Source organism: Cyanistes caeruleus, chromosome 2, assembly GCF_971803275.1.
Source record: "Cyanistes caeruleus chromosome 2, bCyaCae1.hap1.1, whole genome shotgun sequence".
In the NCBI taxonomy this organism is placed as follows: Eukaryota; Metazoa; Chordata; class Aves; order Passeriformes; family Paridae; genus Cyanistes; species Cyanistes caeruleus.
Window position 1 is genome coordinate 103,003,164 of NC_141702.1, and position 21,908 is coordinate 103,025,071.

General features: G+C 39.0%; 1 protein-coding gene across 1 annotated transcript in view; it reads left to right on the plus strand.

Moving 5' to 3' along the window:
- The window catches only part of CNIH3 (cornichon family AMPA receptor auxiliary protein 3), a 75,563-nt gene extending 55,130 nt beyond the window's left edge, over nt 1-20,433 (plus strand). Inside the window, exon 5 of the mRNA XM_086878869.1 lies at nt 20,262-20,433. Coding sequence (XP_086734995.1) covers nt 20,262-20,361 — 100 coding nt within the window. The 3' untranslated portion in view covers nt 20,362-20,433. The remainder of the gene's footprint in view (nt 1-20,261) is intronic.
- The last annotated feature ends 1,475 nt before the right edge of the window (nt 20,434-21,908 follow it).

Genomic DNA, 21,908 nt, shown 5'->3' on the forward strand with positions numbered 1-21,908 from the left:
TGGTTTCACAATGAGATCACACTCTTCATTAGTTTATTTGTAATTTGAGAATGTTCTGCCTAGGTCCTAGTTTGGCTTCCTTGTTTCCAAGTTTCACTCCAGACATTTAAAGAGGGAAAGGTTTATAAACACTTGCTAGAGACAAGAGGTGAAAAACAAGAAACAACAGTTGATTTCTGTTTATAGATTTAAAAGATATGCTGCTCTTGGGAATGTTTTCTTTACTTTTCTCTGTTGCTTTGGTAGTATTTTGGGGAAAATACGCTGGCTCATCTTCATAGATTTGATTGATTGATGATTAGCCTGATGTAGCCAGAGGACAATTTCACTTCCCTAATGTTTTTATTGCCTCTGAGAAGCTTGGAAAAGGCAAAAGGAAGAAGCTGTACTGCTAAAACCACTGGAAAATGGGAAAAATGGTAAAAAACACACACGCACAAAAGAACCCTCAAGCACAAAAAATATACAGATGCTCTGATAAACCCGATAAAACATGCTGAAACCCACTAAACCATCAAAAATAGCTTAAAACACCAGAACACACCGTGCTCTGTACATGACTTCAGAGAATCTTGAGGGCTTCCCCTTTGTGTTGGTGTTGCACCAGAAATGTGAAACACAGGAGCAGTGCTGGTCTCTGCCACACCACACATCTTATCCCTGTTTCTTCATGGAGAGTCAAGAGGTCAGAGGGGTGAAGGACAAACTCTGGGCTTCAAAATATGTCCCTCCCACTTCTTTAAAAGTTCCACCTCATTGATTAGATATTTTCTGCCTGTTTGAGGACTGTGGTGATCCAGGTCCCTCATCCTGTGAAGTGCTGACATTTGGGACACATTGAACAGGTAGTGGAGGAACTGAACAAAGCCATCCCCTGAGCTATCACTATCCCTTTATCACTACCAGCTATCCACTAAGCACATCAAACATTCTCAGAGAGATTTAAAGAATAATGACACTATTTGCCTAATTACTTGTTGCATAGTTAACTGATTATTTTGACAGTAAAATTACTTTAATTTAGATGTCTGATCACATAGGACATGGGTTGTTTTTTTTACCTTCTAATTCATTGCTTCTTGCCCTGCCACTATTCCATTCTATGTTCCCTTGGAGTTCAATCCTCATGTCTCTAAAATATTAAAACCACTTGAGGCACAAGGTCAATGTTGCCATGCACGCAGTGAATACTAATGCAGATGCTGTGCTTCATATTCCAGACTGAGGCTTCCAAGAGGAGGAGGGATCAGGAAACCTTTTAAGTGCTGCTTCAACATTGACAGCTTTATTATAATGTAAATCAAATAAGAGGAAACATGTTTAACAAAACATAAGAGTTTGTCTGGGGTTTTTTTATTATTTTGAAATACCACATACGAAATGGAATTCAAGTTTGTGGTCTGTATTAAGTGGGTACCTAAATGCAGCTGTACAGTGATGTACACAGGGAGTTAACTGTTAGAACACTTGTGTGAATGGCAAAATCTGTACACAAACCAACATGTGCAACAGACTGTGACTTATTTCTTGGCATGTAAAACTGCATAAGTGGAATTTGGAGTTGCCTGGCAAGGGTCAACAGTTGCTGCTTCCAAGAGCTGCTGTCGCACTTATGTATTACCACAATAGCTGAGTAGAACTCATAAATATTCTGTGGGTCTTCATATTGTCTCACTACACTAGAAGGACCTGCTGATAAAGGCATTTATTCAGCATCTGTGCTCTGGAATCAGGAGTAGAGAATAAAGGTGGTGACAGAAGCACAAAGGTAATCAGGCAAAATTAATTGATGGAAGAGAGACAAGAATCCATTTGACAATGGAGAAGGACAGACAGGTAGCAAGGAGAATTTGAAATTATAAATAAATCTGTTCTCTCTGTCCATTATATGTTTCTCACTGCTCATCTGAGTTCCAAGAAAACACAATTTCAAGAGTGGAGACTGGGAAGATTGCAATTATTCAGAGCACAGGAGCGAAATAATCGTGACGAGTATAATCCTGAACTGGAGCTTGCTCATTTCAATTTCTAATCAGACCTGTGCATGGCACAGAATAAATGATAATTATGCTCACTGCAGGAGCTTGTTGCTGTCATGACTGAAGTCTGATCATTCCATATCTGTTGTTTAATTAAATTTGTTTATCAATTCCACATTACATGACACTGAAGATATGACCCAAAGTTGTTCTTCTAATCTATCAAAACTTTTAGGCCCAAACTGCTCCGTCATGCTTTCCTCCCTGGAAAAAACAGATAGTAGTTAAATCTGATATTTTTATTGTAACAGCCTGCTCCTTTCAAACTCACTCATGCATTGAAGCCAAAGGCTGAATATTCCATGGTGACTTAAACTTTGACTTGTTTTTATTAAGTGTAACGGGTCTGATTAGCTATTTATGGAGGCAATCATAGAGCCACTGGTGCAGAGCATCTGAATACCTACAACAGTACCAAAATTATCAGGATTTCCAGCCTTAGGGCATTGTATTTCTTATTTCAGGTTTAACAGCTCAGAGGCTGTACAGAAATCATGCACATAGAAGCACCTCACAAGTTCTTTCCCTGCCTGAGAAAGATCTGTAGATGGAAATTTGGGGCAGAAGAACAGTTCAGAGAACAAAATGAGGCTCAGCTCTGCCACTGCTCAGACTTGAGCTTCTGGGGTTTTTTTTGGTCTTTTCTTTTTTCTCCCTTTGTTTTTGTGCTTATTAATTGATTCTATGCATCAGTAACTAGTAGATCTACCATTTCTTACCTTCTTGAGAAGAAGCCTTAACATCCCAGATCTCCCTTTTGTTAAAAATCCGGAATTATGTCCCTAGAGGCAGTGTTCAGCCAACGTTTTTCTTCAAAAGAATTAGTTTACTTTTTGTGTATTATTGTTCTCTTCCTCAGACTGACTCACAATTGTTTTATTCTTCTTACAGTTTTGACATCTTTTTTCCCCAACACAAAATGCAAACTATGAATTGGTGATGTTTATATGGCTTTATAAAACTCCCTTTTTACATAATGGTCAGTTGTTGTAAAAACTTTTCCCTAATATTAATCATAGAATGGTTTGTATTGGAATGGACCTTTAAGATCATCCAGTTCCAAGCTCCCTTGCCATGGGCAGAAGCACTTTTTCCTAGATCAGGTTACTCAGAGCCCCATCCAGCCAGGGCTTAAACACTTCCAGGTATGGGGCATCCATAATTCTCTGTGCAACCTGTGCCAGTGTCTCACCACCTTCACAGTAAAGAATTTCTTCATAATATCTAACCTAAACCTACCCTCTGTCAGTTTAAAAACATTCCCCCTTGTCCTGTTCCTAAGTCCAGGTCTGCAGTTCCTTACTCTGCATTTGGTGTTGTTTGTTATCAAAAGCTGTTTGATGGGAAAAGGGCTGATAAGAATTTGTGATGGTCTGTGAGAAGTGTGGTGGTTTCACAGTGGTCTGGCGTATTTTATGAGTTTCATATGATACATTCTCTCTTAACTACAAAGAGTCCTTCAAGTAAAAATAACCTTTGTTCTTAGAACTCATTAACACATGGCAGTACAGAGGCTATCACACCCCTGCTACTGCTCTACATGTTCATGTTCATATTTTAATTGGCACTGGACTGCACTTGAGATATCAATTTCAGTTGCCTAAAACCAATTTATAGATGAGATGTGAGCACAGTACTCTGCATTGTTTTAATTAATGTGGTCTCTATCTAACTAGTGTTCATAAAACAAATCATTTGTTATAACTTGCACTCAACATTCTTGTTTTTTTTTTAAAGAAAACATGCTATTGAACCACTTTAATAATTTTTAATGAAGATCAGTTGCATAGATGCAGTAATATATTGTCCTCTTTGTGACCAAAATCACAATAAAATAAGGGTGAAATTTAGGATGAGAAACCTATCATTTTCAGTGAATAACAACACTAAACAACAAAATTAGGTACAACTTTAGTTTCATCTCTAACTTCACTTTCAGCTTGGCCACATCTCCTGTACTCTTCTCCAATTAGTCCTGTGGCTTTGTAAAATGTGTCCTATTTCTAATGCCAGAAGGACCCTCATGCTTTTCTGCTTAGCTTCGCCTAGAGGCAGTTTTTTATACCAGATCTTTTTTTTTCCCAGCAGTACAGTTCGTAATTTTTCTTGTACATTTTGCTTTTTCTGGTGTATGTTACTGGAGGCTGATGAGACAGCCCTTAGTCATTGGAGAAATTTGTACTTGCAGGGTGCTGTGATGCAGCCAGAGCAAAGAATTCCCATATTCCCAGGACTGCAGGGAGATGAGAGTTGTTTTTCTGCTGAAGGAGGGGAAGAGGGCAGGCCCAGCACGTCCTGCTGTGTTTGACATCACATGTGTGTGTGTGTGTGTGTGTGTGTAAAGCTGTGCAGTGGGTGAGAACAAAGCACTCCCACCTAACAAAGCTGCTCTCCTGCTGCCTGTTGGGAATGTGAACGTGATGCTGCACAGCACTTGGGTGTATTTTTTTTTGTCTGGGCAAACTTGCCAGGAAAACAGTGACTTTTGCACTAGGAACCAGTGATCCTTTGAAGGAATTGTCTAAGAAGCGCAACTACCAAGGAAAGATTTTCTAGCTGCTTTGTTTTGAGCATGAGCATACACACACACTGCCCAGATACTTCATGATTAATTAATGTTTTGTGAGCCTGAAGGTCCTTAATTAGACCAACAGTTTGACATTGCATTCAGCAATTTAGGATGTAATTTATATTAGAAATGCCCATAGTAATTATCAAGACTGGAAAAGAGGCGGGCCAGACAGGATTTAAGTAAAAAATTGTTAGCAAAAGAAATTAAATAAACATTCAGTGCTCCTGGGAGATGAGAAAAGTGAGTCCCTGGTCACTCTCTCACTGGGTGATTTTATGCAGAACTGGTCTGTCACACTAATTCAAGGATTACTTCCTGATATTAAAACCCCCTCTTTCCTTGTCCTTTATATGGTTTCAAATGGTGAAATCCTTTAATATACCTGTGATATTAGTGAGAACCTGCCAGATTTCTACATAAAAATTGTATCTCAGACAGTGACCTTTATGTACATCTTCTAGAGGAAGCATCTATAAATCATTATCTAATGAGAATTTACTCAATACATTAATCATAATTAACTTTTGGGGTTTTTCAAACAGGTTGTCTTAGGTTATGTGATCCAAGGCTCATCTCTATGGCACAACAAAGCACAGAAGCACCATGGCAGATGGGGGAAGCCCAAATAACTCAGGGGTTATTGCCTGGGAGTGTGTGACACACTACAGACACTAAATTCCATTTCTGTCTGCTGTCCTGAGGGAGGGCACTGTGTTCTGTGTTTGTGTGTGTATTTCAGTGCCAGCAGCTGTGGTGGGGACCATGGGTCACAACAGGGGCCCATTGTCTTTGTGTCCACAGTGGAAGGGATGGGCTCCATTGCTATTATTTGGGTGCACGTGCCAGGTGTGACCACCAGCAGCTGGCAGGCAGGACCAGTGGCAAGCAGAACAAGAGGCTTGGGAGCCAGGCATCGAGGTGTCTGTGAGTGTGGGTCATGTACTGGAGAGATCAGCATTACAAGGTGGCTGCTGCAGGGACCAGGAGGTCCAAGCCTGCTCCTAGTGAGGCCCCAGGGCTGACTGACACCAGTTTGTTGGTGTGTTTCTCTGTGTGTGGGGAAAACGAGGCTGGAAGGATCCAAAGGCAGCTGCTGGGGCCATGATGTGCCTACATGTTTGTGTTTTCCATTAATGGACCTTCCCCCTGATCGTCCAGAGAGAGGAACAGGATGAGGCCATTGGTGCTACCCTGTGCATGCACGCGTGTTTCTGTCAGAGGGAACGTGTGTAGGTGTTTATTTATCATCACCCTGCAGGAGAAAAGCTGCTGGTGTCTCTTAGTTACTCTTAAGTTGAACTTTCCTGTCCATCAGCTCCAGTGAGTACTGTGGGGGAGAGGGACCAGAGCTGAGGTAAATGTGTGGATGATGATCTACACCAACAGCAGCAACCTTTTACTGGATTGCAAATACACAGTTTGCTCTATGAATATAAAAATTATTCATGATACTGCTTTCAGCTTGAGTCTTCCAGCCCAGAGAAATGAGGACATTGATGGGCATGAATAATCAATCAGTGGTATATCTTTGTCAGCTCAATTTTTTTCAGTGATCTGGAAATGAAAATGAGAAAAAAATTTCTATGAGCATGTTTGTATTTATGCATTAATGGCTGACAGTTTTAATTATTATTTAATATTTCTATTCAAGGCACCAGGCATTTAGTCATCTGATTGCCCAGACTCTTCCTCAGCATTGCATCAGGTTTACGAATAACCTGTGATGACAGATGGCAAAGGGCATTTTCTGTCAGCTATTGATTTCCTAGAGTTGCTGAGAGATAGAGGCAAATATCTCCATAACCATCCATGGGAGGATTACAAGACTGGCTTCTCAAAATAAAATCCTGGGATAAAAACCTATTAAATTTTCCTCTTCTCCTGAATATTTTTCCTAGTTTTGCTCTTTCAGGACCTATTGAAGTTCTGTGGAATGAAAGCTGTCTGCTTTTATGAGATCTTTTAAACATATTTCAGTAATAAAGAAAGCCATAGTCAGCTGTGGACCAACAACATTTTCCCAATATTTTGGCAAAATACTTTGCTGTGAAGAATTTCACCATGTTACATGGAACACATTCATTTTCTAAAACAAAAAATCCCAAGAGTTGGACCAGGGACCTGACTGCAGATTTGTTGCCAATTTGTGCTTCTGGCTTTTTCAAAAATTGCAACACAGAACATTTAGTAGAGTCCAACAAGTAGCAGCTTGTCTAGCAAAGAATGTGAAATCCATGTTTTCAAAGAAAATAAAATTCATCTTTTTTCTTTTATTAATACTGTTTGAAGTATAACCTGAGGCTTCCTTTTGTGTGTTCTAGATTAGCCCTACAGATCAGTAGAAATACAGCTTCAGGTCTGTAGAGATGATGCATTTCAGCATTTGTAGGTACATCTTAAATGAAACTCAGAAGACAAAATGAATCCTGCACAAGGCAAGGCCATCAACAGCTGTAACAGTTTATTTTAAAATAATTGGGATTTTCTGCCTTTTAGGACAAAATCTCAGCTCTCATAAAATAGAAAATTTTAATATAAATTTTTAACATCTGTAAGTGATGCTTATTTGAAAATCACAGTCTTGGTTCCTCCCTCCTCCCCTTCTTATTTTTAAATTTTGTTTTCACTAAGGGTTACCATATTATGTGCTAATTGTTGCTAATCTCTGTATAATGTTTAGGCAGCCTTCCAGTTCCCAGCAGGAAATGGTCTGCCAGCTGAGCTGACCTCAAGGTTGACAAGGTTGCCCAATTCTGAGGGCATTTTCTGTGCTGCTGGTACCTGCAAATTGAGAAAGAAATCAATTTCTATGAATTTCACACTGGCATACTAAAATTTGACTAAAGCTTTGATAAATGAATGATAATGGCATTTAGTTAAAATGAAAAAGAGTGCAGAACAGTACTGCCAAACTTCCATAAGGACAAACATTTTGATCAGGGAACAGTCTGATCTGCTGTCTTGTGAGTTCTGATGCAGCATGTTTAGAGTTTTGTTCACAAGTCTCTGTATCTCTGCCACCCTCTTTTTGCTCTAGCAGCAGACACAGGCTATAAATGCACTTCCTACAGGAGAAGGAAAGATTAATACACAGCTCATTAAGTTTCCCTTCCAGGCCAGAATTCCATTGCACAAAAGGAAGGACAGGAGGGGCACTGATTATGTAAAAAATGCATAATGAAAAAGCCACTCTATTCCTGATCTTCTTTCTTTGCCTGGTATTTATTTGCCATCATTTCTTTCTCCAGGTACATGCACATTTATCAGTCCATTCTTTTGAAGGGTGATTTCAGGTGTTTGACCAAAAAAAAGTGGTTTTCCTGACATGCCAATAGTCTGAGCCAGATGTCACAGCTACCTCAGCATTCTCAGTATGGCTCTTTCAGACACCTTCAGCCTCAAAGCTGTCCATGAGCATTTCATGTTTTTTATCCAGGGACTAATCAGAAAGAACAGGAACAGCAGCCACTTTTCAGGAAGATGGGAGAAAGTGAGAGAGGAGCTGATAACAGAGTAGTGACTACCTACTGCCTAGATAACAGTGTACAATTATTATGTAGATATCAGTAAATTTACTGATTATCTGCCAGAGACCCCGGTCACTTCCTTGCACATACCTGGGACAAATTTGTCCCACAGCAGTTTTCAGATGCAGGAAACAGCATGGCCCAGAATAGACAAGTCTTCATCTCCAGCATGACACTGTCACATTGACAAACTTAGATCTGGAATTTTTGGAGGAAGTATAAATTGGTCAAATATTAACATGATCCTATATATTATATTTTTTGCACTAGAATAAAGCTTGATGTTTACATGTTTACCCTTCCCTGGGTCAAGACAGGACATCTTTTTTTGCTTTTCTTTTTTTACTAATCTATTCTCAACCTCAGACTTAGCACTGCAGAACTGGTCTGCTGTCATCTTACTTAGCCCAGTAGATCAGTAGAATCTTCTACTGATTATACTTATTATTATGAGGGCTACTGTAATAGCCCTCACTCATTACAAATTATATTTCCTGTGTCATAACATGTAATCCAATATGAAAAGTTGTTCCAAAAGATAAGACAAATGCAAACCTGTCTGAAAAGGACTGTGGTGTTTAACAATTATCTTGTATTTGAGTCTATGAATGAAGACTTTATCTTCAAAGATATAGGTTGGTTTTGGGAGGAGGAGCGAACTGTTCCATAAACTCTTTCTTCACAGTCTTGTAGTTAGAGTTTTTACAGAAACTTGTCAGAAAAATCTAAAAAAGGGAGTGGAGAATGAGACTGTAAAAGTGGATGGTACCATTCGGTGCTAAAAAGAGCTTTGCTTTCCAAAAAGAGGTGAGAGGGCAAAATACACAAAAACAAGGTAACCTATACTGAAACTAGTGAAGATTGTCAGTTTCCTAAACTGTGCTTTAATACTCCCTAATCACTCCCCAGAAATATTTCCATCTTCAATTTCCATGTTGGATTCCTCCTCTCAGCTTTCTCCCGTGTCATCTATTAATTAAGCAAGACGATTAGCAGCAGGTGCTGCTATGTGAGCCGGGATGCAGGTCCTTACTGGTCAAATACTTTCTGGTATATAGGATACAGACTGCTCTCATGGTTCAGAACAGATAAAAACTGAGGTTCCATTCCACAAAACCTCATTTTTCACAAGCTGAGGAGTTCACATCTACAGTTTTCATAGAAGCTTGGATGCAAGGGATCAATGAGTTCAAAATTCATTAAGTAGAAACTTCAAACGTTTAAATGAAGAATTTAGACTAAAATACTCTACATGTGGTTTTAACCCAATCTAAAAAAATTCAGGACTTGAGGTGCCCTGTAAGAGAGCACCAACAATGGCAGGTCTGTAGTTGGATTTTAAGCAAAAGTATTTTTCTTCTAAATTCCCATATTTTGTTACTGAGTATCAAATACTTCCTGCAGGAAAAGGCCTCACAATAAAAGGCAGTCTTTGAAGTTTTCCTTGCAAGGTTCCTAGGAGGAAGACTTTCACCCCCACAACTGTACAGGCATTAAATATGTAATCAAAATGTACTCATATAATACTTTCCCAGGCAGAAGACAGGCTAAAAAAAAAAAAAATTAAAATGCCCTACATAAGAATACTGTAAGTCTAGGATTACCTTACGTATAGCAAAGTCATCCAGCCAAAGGGTGCCTGCCTACACTACAAGTAAGGCTAACATGAAATTTTCAGTCTTACAAAACATCCCAATTTCCCCAAAGCCTCACTGGCAAAAAAAAAAAAAAAAAAAAAAAAAAAAAAATTATGCAAAAACTACATTAACACTTGAAGAGAGTCTCTAAAGGCTCCTAGATTCTACTACAATATTTTGGGTTTGGACCATTCCTGCACCACCTCTAACCTCTCAGTGCTGCTGCATTTCCAACAGCTATAGCTGCCCAAGCCCAGAGATCTGCCCAGAACTGCACATGCAGCAAACACTTTCTTTAATTTATATGTGCACAAGTTAAACTGGCCTCCAGAATCAGCAGAATTCTGACCACAATTTTCAAAGGTCTGGTTTTGGACTTCTGGGCACCTGGATTTAGAAAGGATTCAGGAACATGCAGGCTTTTGTGTTTAACTTTACTTGCACGGTGTATAATTGTAACAGTAAACTCTCAGTCAGACTTTTAGTACAATGGAACTGCAGCTAGGAGGATATCCTTCATCCTAACAATAAAAAAACAATTATTGAATTAAATCTGCAGCAATGTCTCCCCACTATGCCCTCAGTGTGAGCTGCATCCTTGAGATCAGCACACCTCATTAGAAACCAGGTGGTGTTTGGATATTTGCTTCAGCAGCGCTGCAAATTAAATGTAGTTGACAAATTAAAAACAGTTAATTGTGCACTAAGTGGCAAATTAAGCATTTATCTGCTTTGAAAAAAATTAATAGTGGGAAATTATAAAGGCAAGTGCACTTACTGCAATAAGCACAATTTAGATAAAAGAACACACATTTTTGTAAGGACGTCAACAAGAAAAAAACTAATTTCTGAGTATTTTAATCCTTACATTTTATATACACTGTCTATGGAAAGTATAAAGGAGACTGAAAAGATATTTTGAGGATTTTTTAAAACCCTAAATCCAGACAAAAAATAGTCATCTAAAAAATCCAGTGCAGCAAGACCACTGTATTTTTTAACTACTAAAATATTAATGCAAAAGGGAAAAAGCATTGAAAACCAAGAAGGAACAGAAGTTTTCAATCCTGATTTACAAGTATCAGGATATCTGAGATATCAGATTTGCTTAGTTTCCCAGTTTACCTTCCCCTTTTGTATTTTCTTTACGTGCTTCAAAATCATAGCATCACCAAAGCCCACTCAGCCATGATAATAGATAACCTGGTAAAACTGTCAAGCGTGATAAACTTCATTATGAACTGGAAATATATATGAAATAAATTTTTTTTAAAAAATCAAAATAGATTAATGCAAATCAGCATCTGCAAAAGTAGGGGTAGGATCTGACTCAGTATGTGCTACCTCGGTGCAAAACCCAGCTTGGTTCTGTATCCACCACTTGCAAATGCTGCTCTCTGCTGACATCTGGTTAAAAGTGTCAAGGAAGACCTGCTCCCTCCTTCCTCTGATTTGACCTTCATGGTGGACAAGAGACAGATGTGCACTAGGAGAAGGTGGTTTGACAGGATTTCCAATTCCATCATCTTTGTTTCACATGTTACCAGTTTCCAGCCCATGTGTCACAAAATTAAATACTCCCACTTCCCACTAAAAAAGGGACTGATGTCCCAATAGCTTCTCTCTAGGGAGAAAAAAAAAAAAAAAAAAAAAAAGAAAAAGAAAAAGAAAAAGAAAAAAGTTTATTTGCATTCCAGTCTAAATCTTAGGAAATATTGAAGGCAAAAACTTAAATTTGGAATGGACCACTGAAATTGTGTTGCATGTTACATTTTCAGTGATGTTAACAATGTACATAGAAGAATAAATGCTGCTTGAAGTGTTAGTTGCTACTGTATATTATATAAAAGGAAAGTGTGTGATGTAGAGAAAATAGAGGTGAAGATCTTGCCTTCCTTCACATTCAAATTGCAAGAGGCTTAATCATTGGCTACAGTGTCTTTTGTCTGGGATTTGAAATTCAGTGTACTAAGTCAATGAGCCAGGTTTTCTCTTTCCTGTGGGAGTTAAGGAAACAACAGCTGAATATAATTTTATGAGGCTGCAAATTTAGCTGATCCCTTGATCGCTCATCCTATTTCTCTAGGATCCACAATTAGGCCACTTGAAATGAGGAAATGGAAGGAGAGAGGACTTGTCTTCTCCCAGTGGCTGGGATATCTTCCAAACCTGCAGAGTCTTCTTTAGGTCTGGGTATGTCCACAGTGGCAGCAGGAGGTCCCTGTGCTCACTGGATTAAAGATGAAATGCAACATAGGCAAGCACAATCATACCTTAAATTTCATCCTGTGCTGAAGAGGTTTGCTAAATCCTGATGCAGCATTAATGTGGAAGTTTTGTTTTGCTAAATCCTGACGCAGCATTAATGTGGAAGTTTTGTTTTGCTGAATCCTGATGCAGCATTAATGTGGAGGTTTAGTTTTGCTGAATCCTGATGCAGAATTAATGTGGAAGTTTAGCCTGTTTCTGAAGGGTTGGTAACATTACTTTTTCTAACACCATGAGAACATCCTGTTTTGAGAAATGGCACATTCCCTTCCTGTAGTATTTCTTCACAAACTACATTTCTAACAGTCTGAAGCAGTTTCTGCAGGGAAGTGCTTTGAGAACTGGCTGTTGAGACAGCTGAAAGCAATGCTGACCCTTCAAACCTCTCCTTCTTGATCCATTCACATCCCAAGAGACCAATGTGCTGCTCTTTCCTCACCACTTCTTGCCACTCAAACAGGAGCCAATATTCCCACAACCAACACCCTTTCAGACATCACCTGCATGTTCTTCACCCTGTTTAGTACAGAACAGATGGTTCAAGCCAATCCAACAACTGACTGGGCCCCAGAATTGATCAGGGCACTGTTAGCTCATCTGTGGAAGTGTCAAGCTCCAAATGTGAAGTAATTAACTCTTTTACCACACCAGCCAGATCCAAAAATACTTCAATCATGCCTCGAGGGGGCATATACACTAATAATTCTATACAGGTAAAACGTTTTCTTGATACAGAAGCAGCTGTAGTGGCAGTATCCATGCAGAAGTACTAAGTATCTCTAGCAGCAATATCTCACATCTCTTCTAAGAATCAGCTATTACAGATCCTGACAGACTTCTTCCAGCTACATACCAAGCTCATTCTGTTCAAGTCTGAGGTGTAACATCATTGGGAAATTAGAGGGGATGACTCTGACTCATGCATTTCATTAACTTTTAGAGCATAGCAAGATGGGAGAGCTAAAATAGGAAGGAAAACCAAAGAAGACTGAAGACTCCATTCAATTTTCTTGACTAGAAACACCATTAAAAACTGCCTATTGTTTAGGCATAAGCATCAAAACTGACTTGTCAAAGTCTAAAAAATAATCAATCATTTATTAAGGACTGACCAAATACTATAAGGGATTATTATAAAAAAAATCCAGCCAATGATCAATCAAAATGCCTCATTTTTTTAATTGCCAGCAAAAAAATATGGAAAAGCTAATAAAATGCATGTCTGCTTGAAAAATGCATGATTTGTTAGTCTCTACTTGCATTGTAAATACCTTGGTATGGGCAGGTCAAAATTTAAAAATAAGCATAATCAAAATATGCATATTTGCTGTAATGAAACAGGACAAGACATCAGAGACATCAAATTATTGTTATCTCGTGGTTTCATGAGGCACCAAAATCTGACTGGAGGATGGTCACTGCAAGATTTAAACCTTGCAGTTGAGAGGTGAATGTTAATTTTTGGTGAAAACTGTTCCATAGCAATGCTGAGTAAAGCCAACAGTAAATTAGTTCATTAACTTCTTTTGGGAAAATGCCTGTAGTGTGTCTCTCCCTTGTGGGGAGACACTTCAAGCCACAGGAAGTTCAAGATGCCATTAATAAAGCAAAAACTTAGTTGAAATAATCAGATGTTACTGCCCCCTCACCTAAGTGATGATCCACCAAAGTGGATTTTTTAAAGATAAAACTATTTGGTATTTCAGTATCTTGAAGACAATCTGCTGATAAGTTTTCTTGAGTCTCCAGTGTACAGTTTATAGCCTTCAACTTGTTTCTTATTAATCTTCTTTTTTTTTTTTTCATAATTAAAATAATATACTTTAAGAAATGTAGGGCTATTTTTTCAGAACTGCCAGACTGTCAGGAATCTGAAAAGGAAAATAAAACTTTGCTCAGGACTAACTCATTCATACTTGATTTGACCATACATGGCTTTCTCTGAAGATACAAATGGTGACTGAGCCTTTATTTGTTAATCTGAAATTCTTACACTCAAATAAAATATGATTTGTTCAAACACATTTATATGAATAAATCTGGCTTGATGAATCAGTTGCAAGTGCCATACTAAGGAAATGGAATCTCAAGAGACATAACAAATAATTAAGTCCTTGCAGGAAACTCATCTCTTTTCCCACTAACCCACAGGAGATTTACATGCAATGCTGGTATTGAAGCTACTTGTAATAAACATCAAGCACTTACAAGAACACAGAAAATTGGAATGCTGGTGGGGGGAGGGAAACCAAGCTGTATTTTCCAGCCATTAAGATATATGTCTTAATTTAACTCTGCAAATTTTTATGCTTATTATAAGTTTTGGGTTTGTGAAACGTGTACAAAGGATGGCTCCTGAGAACTGAGACTTTCAGTATTATCCTATTATTCTAGGAAATGTTCAACTGAAAAATGTCCCACTTTATTCCAAAAACAAAAAATTCTATGATAGCTGCTATTATGATTCCACATGAAATTAATTTGAGAAGCAGTTCTGATAAAGTTTGTTGGCTTAAATAGTTAAATGAATCTGGTTAATAGCTGTAACCAGGAACATTCCACCTGGCTCTGAAATGAGCTGCCAATGTTTCACCTCTTGTTGTTACATGTGACTATATTGACACGATGTTTTATAGATTTCTGCAAGGTAATTTCCCTCTGTATGGGAAATTTGTAAATCACATTTCTGCAAAACTGATTGAAGGATCACATGTTCCTAACCAAGCAAAGCGAACAAACTCCAAATGAACACATGCACAGTCTCCTAAAGTAATGTATTACATTAGGGGACATGAAGTAATGTCTCTAAAAGAATTTTGATCCTAGAACATTGCAAATCTAATCTGAGGGCACTCTGGACTGGCTGGGGAATGTCAAGAGGAATGACAGTTTTAATGTCATAATCCATGTATAACATGTAATGTCATAATCCATAATCTAGTAAATACATAAATTCAAATATATTTTAATAAAAGTTTTTTAAACTTTAAATAGTGCTTTCAGTGTATATAGCAAAAACAACTAGAACACACTTAGCAGCAAAGCTGTTAGATCCACCTGAATCCTACAGATTTTCACCAAATTTTTTGTATTGTGCTCATATGAAGGAATATCTGTAACTCATGGACATCCCACTGTGTCAGCAATCCCAAGAATAACTCAGATAAACACCTGTGGATTTTCATGAGTTATGAGCCAACTACTTTAGCAACTGATGGAGCACAGTTTTCCTCACCATTACAAAATGAAGTAATTTCTAAAATCCTATGTATTTTTACAGCAAAAACAGTACCCTTCCAAAGAAAACCTATGTTTTGCCTTATTAAAGTGGTGATGAAGTACCAAAGTATGACCCTGAACAACAAAAGCTGTGCAAGCCTAGACCTGGCTTCTGAGGCCAAATTAGTCTAAAACTCATGCTCCAGTGCCTCTCTTCTCCTGTGAAGAGATTTCTTGAAGAAGAAATGTGAGTGATTTTTGAGAGTGAGTGGTTTTTGCAGAGGTATTGGCAATAACAGATGTACACTGATTTTCAGGAAAGAGGTGACGGTGTTCTCCTGCAGCCTCTGAGGCTCTCCCAGCCCAGCCTGCCCAAATTCCTCTTGGGTTTGCTGCATCATTGCTCCTCTGTATCTTCAAATCATGCTGAATCTTCACATGCCAAGCCTGTGCCATCTGAGTGCCATGTTCTCTGGCTTTGCTTTCTTTCCAGGTGTTTTTTTTCCTGTCATGAAGCCTGGTTCAGCGTTCTGGAGTGCTTTCACATTAATGACACTGACACTGCTCAGGCTGTGTTAACCTGACTGCTTCATGGATATGACACAGAGGTTGTTCCTCAGCAGATCCTGGTACACAGCAGAATGAAACCTCCTCTTCCCACAGAAAAGATTAAAGGCACATTGTCATTATCTGTATGGATCTCTCACACCTACAGGACAAGATACTCTGTAAACTGAACTTTTCTCATCAGTTCTCTGGGAAAGAAAAACATAACAAACAAAGGCTTCATCCCCTTTGCACTTGAATTCACCACTTAGTTTGTCCCCTCTCTAAGTGACAAGTTCTTTAATTCTTAACTCTCAGCCCGTGGTCTGTAACTCATGCAGCATTGAGCAAAAGCTACCTGGCAGCTGTGAGAGTGCCCATCCTCCCTCTCCTCCATCAGACTGTGGGCATCCCCTGCATCCCACTGGGATGCACAAAAGCCTGAACAGTCTGGCTGCTGTTGGAGCTGTTTCAAAAGCTTTTTGAGTGAGCTGGCACATTTCTACTGCTCTGAGTGGAAGTTAATTACTTCCACTACCATGAGTTACAGGGCTCTGAAGAAACTGCCCAAAGTCAGTGTGCAAGGAGGATGGATGGATGGATGGATGGATGGATGGATGGATGGATGGATGGATGGATGCATGCAGGACAGTGGCTGAATAAGGACCTTCAACCTTTCCTGGTGTGGTAAATGGTCAGAAATCTACAGTAAACTTTAAGTTGGTGAAGAATTGAATTTCCCTGGTTGAGGGAAACTTGAGCTGAGCCCCTTCCTTATCTTGCAAGAGCTTGATCAAAGGCTGAGGACTGCAGGCTATCTGGAACACAAGGCACAGAAGAGCACCTGCACATCTCTACCAGCCACTTCACTGTGTGTAACAAGCCTTGTTGTAAATCTGGTCCAATAAGGAGATTAGGATGGGCACAAAGGCTCTCTGTTGAAGGTCAAACAGCCTTTACTGCCACCTCAGCATGAGGAAGAGGGCCAAAGTGTTCATTCTACTTTTTGTTTCAAGTATAAATTCTGGCAGAAGGTAACCAAGACCCTCATTAAGCTCCATTTCCATATAAAGTTTTGAACCCCTAAGAATGGAAGTGAAAAATAAAAGGGACATGTAACACATGTGTGACCAAAGTTCCCAAAAACTCCAGCTGTCAGATGTGATTGTTCCACCCCACTGGCAAGAGTCAAAATTTATAGTATTATCATGGTTTTAAACCAGTAACTAAGAAAGTTACTTATTTCTTGCTGTGGGATATGGATTAGAACAAGAGCAAAGCAGGCATAAAACTAAAAAGGGAAAAAAAAGAAAGTTTATTGACAAACTACAATAATAAGAACACCAGAATAAACTTCCAGAAAAACCTTTTCATCCCCTATCTACCCACTATTCCCTTGTTCACATGACAACAAGAGACAAAAACTTTAGAACTTTGATGGTTAAAACAGTCCCAATTCTTGCTACAGTCTTTTCACCAGTCTTTGTAGAGAAACAGAAGTTTCTTCCTGTTGATTTATGGAGTTTCTCACAAGAAAACTATTTTTGTTATAGTTTTCTATTGCCCTAATGTTAGCTGCTCAGAGCCGCTATTATTAGAGTTCACTCCTCCCATTTTCACATCACTCTGAAGTATGTATGGGCCATGAGTCTAGAGATAGCATTTTTAAGGATAAGTTATTCAAAGGCAAAAAAAAAGTCTTCTTCATCTGTTTCTGTGAGCTTCACCAGAAAACAGTTTTCTCATTGCCTCTCAAGGCTTCAAATCTCCCAGCACTTCACTATACCATAATTACTCTACTTTTTACTAAAATTTACACTTTGAAAACTTTATTCCTCCCTATATACTGTCATGAATTAAAGGAGTGTTTTCAAGACCTTAATGTCCATTTCCATAGTCTCAACAGAAAGGTATTTCAGCTTAATTAAAGCATCTTCTTAATTCTCTACCTTTCCTGAAGCTTCTTTTCTTTCCTGTCACTGGTAGTTTATAAAGTCTCTTTTCATGTTGATCACTCTCTTTCTCTCTCTCTGGATAAAAAGATTAATCCGCAAGTCTCATCTGGGTAATGAAAGAGTTAACATCTTGCCCAGGCTTTTGTAGATGGTTTGGGGATCTCTGCCGAACAGGAGCTGGAGCCGTCTGCGATGGAAAGTTCCTCATGGCTGCTCTGGAGCGTGTAGTCGCTGCTCCAACCCGCTGCAAGTCCAGGGCCTCTCTCTTTCTTCACTGGGCAGTTTCTAGTGAATTAGTTACAGCAAAACCTGCAGCCGAGCCAGAGATCGGCTCGGCCCGGGCCCGAGGAAAACCTTCCCCAGGCCCCCCCATCTCCCGTCCGGGAGACGGGGCAGGCCCGGCCCCATCCCCGCCCGGCCGCATGGCCTGGGCAGGGACGGGAGGCCTGGAGCTCCGCCACCCTCCACAGCCAGAAAACAAAGAGAACCCAGAGAGCTCTGCTTTTACACTTTAAGGTAGGGTTCACAAGTTGATCCCACTTTTCAATGGCCTAAACTGCTGTCAATTCCCAGCAATGACCGATAATTGGTCAGGAGAAAAGACTCCAGGCAGTTCCCAGCAACTCCAACTCCCTTAAAGGTAAAGTAACTCCATGACAAGTATAAAAGGGGGAATTTGGAGCAAAAAGGAGAGAGGGGGAAAACACCTCAGCTCAGAATCAGTTGACAGACGTGTCCCTCCTCCTCTCCTGAAGGGACACTGCTAGGTGAACTTTGCCCTTCCAACTGCATTGGAGCAGAGGTGGAAATATTCATTTTTATATTTATATTGTTAGTAGATCCCTGTTACTATACTTTCTGTGGCAATCTATAGTTAGTGCATGTGTCACGAGCAATTCTGAGCATGCTTTTCTGTTTCTTCAGTAATCTGTACTGTTTGTGAATCTGGATTGTGCAGGTCCTTACTGAGCATGGTTATGGTGCTGAGTTGGCTGAGATCAGAAATCACAGCTCACTGATCTCCAAAAACCAGCTGGAGCACAGGGGGATTTATGGTCTGATAGATTTCTGTACCCTGAACACAACAGGCTCTAATGCAGCACACCAGGTGCTACCTTGGGATCCTCGGTGAGGGATCCCCCTCAAGAGGGTGACAAATAAATGAGGGACAGGCACAGTTCTGTGACCCAAAAAGTAAAAATCTTTAATACCAAAACAACAAACACATAAGCTGAACAACAGTGTAGGATGCACCAAAAGGCCGGGGTCCAGGGTAGAAAGTAACTTATGTAAGGGAGGCTGAGGGCGAAGGAACCAATAAGAGCTGGGGATCAGGAATATGTAAAATAATGCACCAAATTCTAATCATAGAACCATAGAACTTTCTAGCAACATTTACATACAAATATTCAGGGGTTCTCCATGATTAAGGGGATTTTCCCCACAGCCTTAAGTCAGAGTTTTCATCTACTCCAACACTGTGAGACACCCTCACCATCACATTGGTCCCCATGATTTCACGGCAAGCATGTTAGACCGTCTCACTAATTTAGCTGAAAAATAATTAAAATACTTTATATGCGTATTTATCTCCTTACCAGGTTAGTTTTCAGTCAGATTTGAGAGCTAAGGCATCTCACCAGAAGCTCAGATTAGTGATAATTCTAAAAGAGGCACTAAAAATAATACCTGTTAAGAACACGGGCACCACTTTCCATGCTCTTTCATCAGATCTTAAGCATCTTTGAAGACATCTCAACTTTGATGTCCTTTTTGTCTTTAGCCTCAATAGGTTTTGGAATTGGTATGGCACTAAATGTGCACAGATTAAGTGATAATTGCATCATTTACACAACTGTATTGTTGCTGGATGCTAAACTTCTTGTATATACAAGTGATTTGATTTGAAGGTTAAAAAGATCACAGGTGTAACTTAGAAATCGCTGCAATTTCTGTGCTTAGAATGGGTGGGGGAAATGTGTTTTCTACCAGTGGATTCACTAAGCTTTTATAAAACTAAATGGGTAGAAAAGAATTAAGTGTTGGGAATCTGAATGGGGGGAAAAAAGGCTACAGCTTTGTTCCTTTGCCTTGAGAATGCTTACTGTAGTACAAGAATTTTAGGTACTTGATTTATGCTTAAATCAGCTTTGATTTAAGTACAAAGATTTAAGTACAAAGGGATGTGTTCCAAAATGTCTGCAATAAAATATCCACTATTCATTTTGACCAAACAACAGAATAGTTCATGCAAAATAATTAATTAGGGCTTAGCATCCAGTCTTGTCTCATCCTGCCATGAAAGATAAGAGAGATTTCTACAAAAGTACATCTACCCATTGGCACTTTACTGTATTCTTACCAGTCAGGCTCCAGTCCATGATTTGAAAATGATGCTGCTTTAGTTTGTCATTCTAATCTCCTTTCACACAGGTGTGAACATTCTCTTTGGATAATTGAGCTCTATTTGTTTACCCTGTTGTTGATTTTCTTCTCAGATGCTGTTTGCCTACCTGCAAGATCTGGCAGAGGTTCAAGAAAAGGTTTTTTTGGAGTTTGCAGCCAGGAGGTGTTAAGGTGACCACCCTCTGGGTGTAGCAGATGTAAGCTTGTTCAAAATTAAACAAAAACTGCATTGGTAGACAAAATAAAACAGTGTTTTTTGCCACCGGTGAGGCCATCAGTATTCATTCTTTTAGGTTTTGATAATGAAGGTTTGGAAATGCTTGACAAATTCTTTTTGAAAGTGATTGCTATTTTTTTTCTTGATTCTTTCACTAGTTTTCTGCAGGCCATAATTTAGGAGAAATGGAATTAACACTGGTGCCAAAATGGCTACATGAAAGACAGCTGCCTTAGAAGCTACTCAATTTTGATTTATTTTCCAATTTCATGTAAGGAAATGAAAAATAAATTGAAATTAAGCAATTACAATAATAATTTTTCAATACTTCTATGTGATAAAACGCCATTTTAATACTGTGTTGACTCCTGCACAGGCATTCAAGAATTTAAAGAATTACAGAATCTAAAGATAAAGTTTTTTGTTCTTATGTCTAAATTACTAAAGGAACTAAACACCTTCTTTTTCTCTTTTGATGTTTTTTTGTTTCTTCTTGTTTATTTAACCTTAGAAGAAGTAAGACAATCTCTGGTAAAGTCTTCCTATTACTTTCCTGTGCACTGAATTTTAGGAGGCAAGTTATTTCTTCCATTTTTTCTCTTTTTTGCTATAAAGACTGCATGAAATAGCTAGTGCTGCTCAAATTATATAGCATGCATTCCAGAAAATGATGTGGTAATAAACAGAAGGAAAAACTTAGTGGCAAATTTATCACATTCTTCTGGCTGTTTTGGAAACATCAGTAACAACTTGGTTTAAAGTCTTGCTTAGATAAATGTAAAACATTATTCTCATACATATCCTACATATTAATTTCAATGTTTTTTCATTACTTTTTAGAGGGAGATGCTTCTTTCTGGTTTGAATTTCACACATATCTGGAACTGTACTTTATGTTTGCAAGTTCCACACCCCACATTATAAAAATTCACTGAAGAAATCATGATCTTGTTTCATTACATTGCTCCACAAAGTTCTGGGAACATTTGTTGTTACTGAATATGTGTGTACGTGTGTCAATTAGAGAATTAATGATTGCTGTGATGGGAATGTTTAGAAGACAGATAAGCCAATTTTAAACTTTTAAGCAAAATTTTATTTGGCTCTATTCTTTAACTACACACTTTATGCTAATGTTTAGTTCATATCCACCTCAGTCAAGCCACTTCCCTCTGGGTGTGACTTGTCCACCTAACAGCCCACCCATCAAATCCACCTCTCTGCAATTCAAAGGAAAGGATGTTGTGGGGGACAGAGTCAAATGCCTTACAGAAGTGAAAAGAGATGAAATCACGGTCCTTCCCCTGTCCACTGATGTGGCCAGCACAGGGATGTTTGTGGCTACAATACATCTCTGCCCAAGGTGTATTTTTCATGGATCTGGCCAGTGGAGGAGCAGGTTTGGAAAGTAGGAACTGGCCAGATACTGCATCTGTCTCCCAACAGCCCAAGTGCTGTTATTGAGCTGTTGTGACAGCAGGTGGGACAGCCTGTGACATCCACATGACCAAATAATTGTTTC